The sequence below is a fragment of the Alnus glutinosa genome, chromosome 9 (assembly GCF_958979055.1).
Source record: "Alnus glutinosa chromosome 9, dhAlnGlut1.1, whole genome shotgun sequence".
NCBI classification, from domain to species: Eukaryota; Viridiplantae; Streptophyta; class Magnoliopsida; order Fagales; family Betulaceae; genus Alnus; species Alnus glutinosa.
In genome coordinates this window covers 7,886,307-7,889,083 of record NC_084894.1, presented here as the reverse complement: position 1 = coordinate 7,889,083, position 2,777 = coordinate 7,886,307, and the positions used below count along the sequence as shown (strand labels likewise).

General features: G+C 46.3%; 1 protein-coding gene across 1 annotated transcript; it reads right to left on the bottom strand.

Annotated features, from left to right (window-relative positions):
* Positions 1–579: 579 nt before the first annotated feature.
* Positions 580–2,391, bottom strand: LOC133877352 (arogenate dehydratase 3-like). Its single transcript, XM_062315618.1, has one exon. It carries the CDS (start codon positions 2,240–2,242, stop codon positions 935–937), a length of 1,308 nt encoding a protein of 435 aa, XP_062171602.1. The 5' UTR covers positions 2,243–2,391; the 3' UTR covers positions 580–934.
* Positions 2,392–2,777: the final 386 nt, after the last annotated feature.

The following is a 2,777-nucleotide window of genomic DNA, read 5'->3' as shown; positions in this document are numbered from 1 at the left end:
GAGAGCACAAGCAACAATGACCATTAATTTGATTCAATAGAGACAACCGGCCGACGGTAACTTTAAGAAAATTACTGAGCAGCACACGGGATTAATCGAGATTAGCCAGAAAGTTTACGTCAATTGGTGAGATCTTTTTTACTTTCCATTGGGGGGTTGATCCTCAATCACCCAATGGATAGTTATCGGACGCACGACTGGGGAACTCTAAATTTACTAAATTCAATTGATGGTTCACTTTTAAACAAAAAAAAAAAAAAAAAAAAAAAAAAAAAAAAAAAAAAAAAAAACCATCACTTTCACCGACCCAGTCTCATGATAGCCACCAACTATTAAAAACGGAGAAGGATATGTTTTTAAAAAAATTCAGATAGATTATTGAATTTATTAACCAAATAAAAATAGAATTGTTCAATTATTTATCTGGTCAAATAAATTTTATAAATAATCTTTTATAATTGTTTGCTTAAATTCTTTTGAGTTGTGAGAAATAATTTAAAAACATCGTAATGGTAGGTGAGAGCGCTTCAAAGAAGAAATAGCCCCAAATTGACTTAGACTACCGATGTTTCAAAGAAATGACAAATTTAACAACATCTCATTTTTTGAAAAAAATTTCCTTACAAAGAAGTGATTAGGTGGATGACAATTGAACACGTAACCACCACAAATTTCGTGACGCACCATCATCATCATCACATCATCTACATGCATACATACATACATGGAGCCACCAACAATTCCTGCTTTTGCTAGTCCGCCCATTAATCACTCAGAGAATACAAAAAAGAAAAAATAAAATGAAATCCCTTTGGTTGTCCAAAACAATTTAACGGGATTTTTGTAAGAGTAACACATCTTTTTACTGACATTAAATAAAATATTATATTCATTTTTGTTGTTTGGTGAAAGAGGGCGATGCCTGCCAGCGTTGCTAATCTCCTCCGGAGGGGCACCAAGGCGTCATGTCCATGGGATAACTGCCCAGTACCCTCAAGAACGACGTGAACTCCTGCACCTCCGCCAGCGCATTCTGGGCCCGAACCTCCGCCATCGACGCTTCGAAATCAACGTAGAACATGTACTCGAAGTGCTTGGCCGTGCCCACGTTCGCGTCGTCTACCAGCCTGATCGGACGGTTTCTGTGAGGCCTTGACTCGATCTTTGTCAGGCTGATGTTCCTGAAAGCAAACGCCGAGAGCACCTTGAACAGCACGGACGTCCCCTTGTCGTGCGCGAACACAATGCTCGTCTTGAACGGCCGGTCCGTGCGAGGGATGATCGGCTCTCGGGCAAGCATCACGAATCGTGTCACGTTGCTCGAGTCATCCTGTATCCCGTCGGCGAGGATATTCATGCCGTACAAATCGGCAGCACGTGCGCTCGCAATTGCCGCAGTGTCGCGCAGGTTGTTGGCCGCAACAAACTCGGCGGCTCCGGCTGTGTCGTCGACTGCCTCGCGCGCCACGTTGAGGCCGAGTTTGGTAAGAGTCAGCTCGCACTGTGCCAGGGCCTGCGGATGCGAGATGACACGGGTCAAATACTCCTTTCGGACTCCCGGGAGGGCGAGGAGGCAGTGATGGACGGGAAGCTGGACCTCGCCGACGATGTGCAGGCGATGCCTGAGTAGGAGATCGTAATTCCGATGGATCGAGCCGCCGAGTGAGTTCTCGACCGGCAGCACAGCTCGATCGGCTATCCAGAGCTCTACGGCTTGGAAAGCAACTTCGAACTGGTCGCACGGAATCGCTTCGCAGTTCGGATAGGCCTTGCCGGCGGCGGCTTCGGAGTAAGCGCCGGGCACGCCTTGGTAAGCAACGCGAAGCTCCGACCCGTGCATCGGGGCCGGGGACAGGTCCGTTATGGTGAGCGCCCTGTGCGCCAGCTGCGACGGCGGCTTGTTGTTGCTGTCGGTGTTGATCGGAACCAGATCAAGGTCGATGCTGGCCTTGTGGCCGTTGACGGCAGCGACATGGTCGGCACCACCGGTCGCCCCTCCTCCCCCGGCGGCTCCGGGCTTCTCGGTAGGTTGCTCCTGGGATACGACCTTGCTGGAGAGGATAGCGCAAGAGCTCTGCCAGTCGGATCGGCTCAATCCGACGCCGTTGGGGAAGTTCACGGAGTCGGATCGGTAAACGCTTTGGACGACAAGTCGGCTGGGACCGCGTCGGGATAGAGTGGGACGAATCGTCCCCGTTAAGGACTTGAGACTATTAGGCGCCGACGGAGCAATGGCCTGCATATTGTTTCCGAGGGATTGGACTTCACCGGAATAAATTGAAAAGAAAAAATTGGAAAAAGAAGAGGGGGAATTGGGTTTAGATACGTGGAAGGTGGAATATATTTATGTAGCTTGTTGTTCTCTGTAATTGAGAAACGTCAAGCTGAGAAAATAATGTGGGTTTGTGGGGATTATATACTATGACGGGTGGATCGAGTAGGGGAAAGCATTGGGAAGATGCTACGTGTGCGGAGGTGGTTCGGTCAATCTCACACCTACCCCCTGGCTCTCTCTCTTTTTCTTTTTCATATATAATATTGTTGAGGGTCTATTTAGACTATTGCCTTATAAATAACATAAATCATAATAAATTTCCATTTCTATACCTACAAAGTGACAAAAATTTGTAAACCGTACTTTTCTCACTGGATTTGGCTTTAATGCTCGAGATTTAATTTTACATTTTTCAGAAGATAAAAAAGATATTAAAATTATAATACAGTGGATATGAATAATTTTATTGATTGCGTATTGTGAAGTTTCTAAGAAAGAGAAC

Excerpts from the sequence above, each read along its gene's own strand:
- LOC133877352 (XM_062315618.1), bottom strand. The coding sequence starts at position 2,242 with ATGCAGGCCATTGCTCCGTCGGCGCCTAATAGTCTCAAGTCCTTAACG.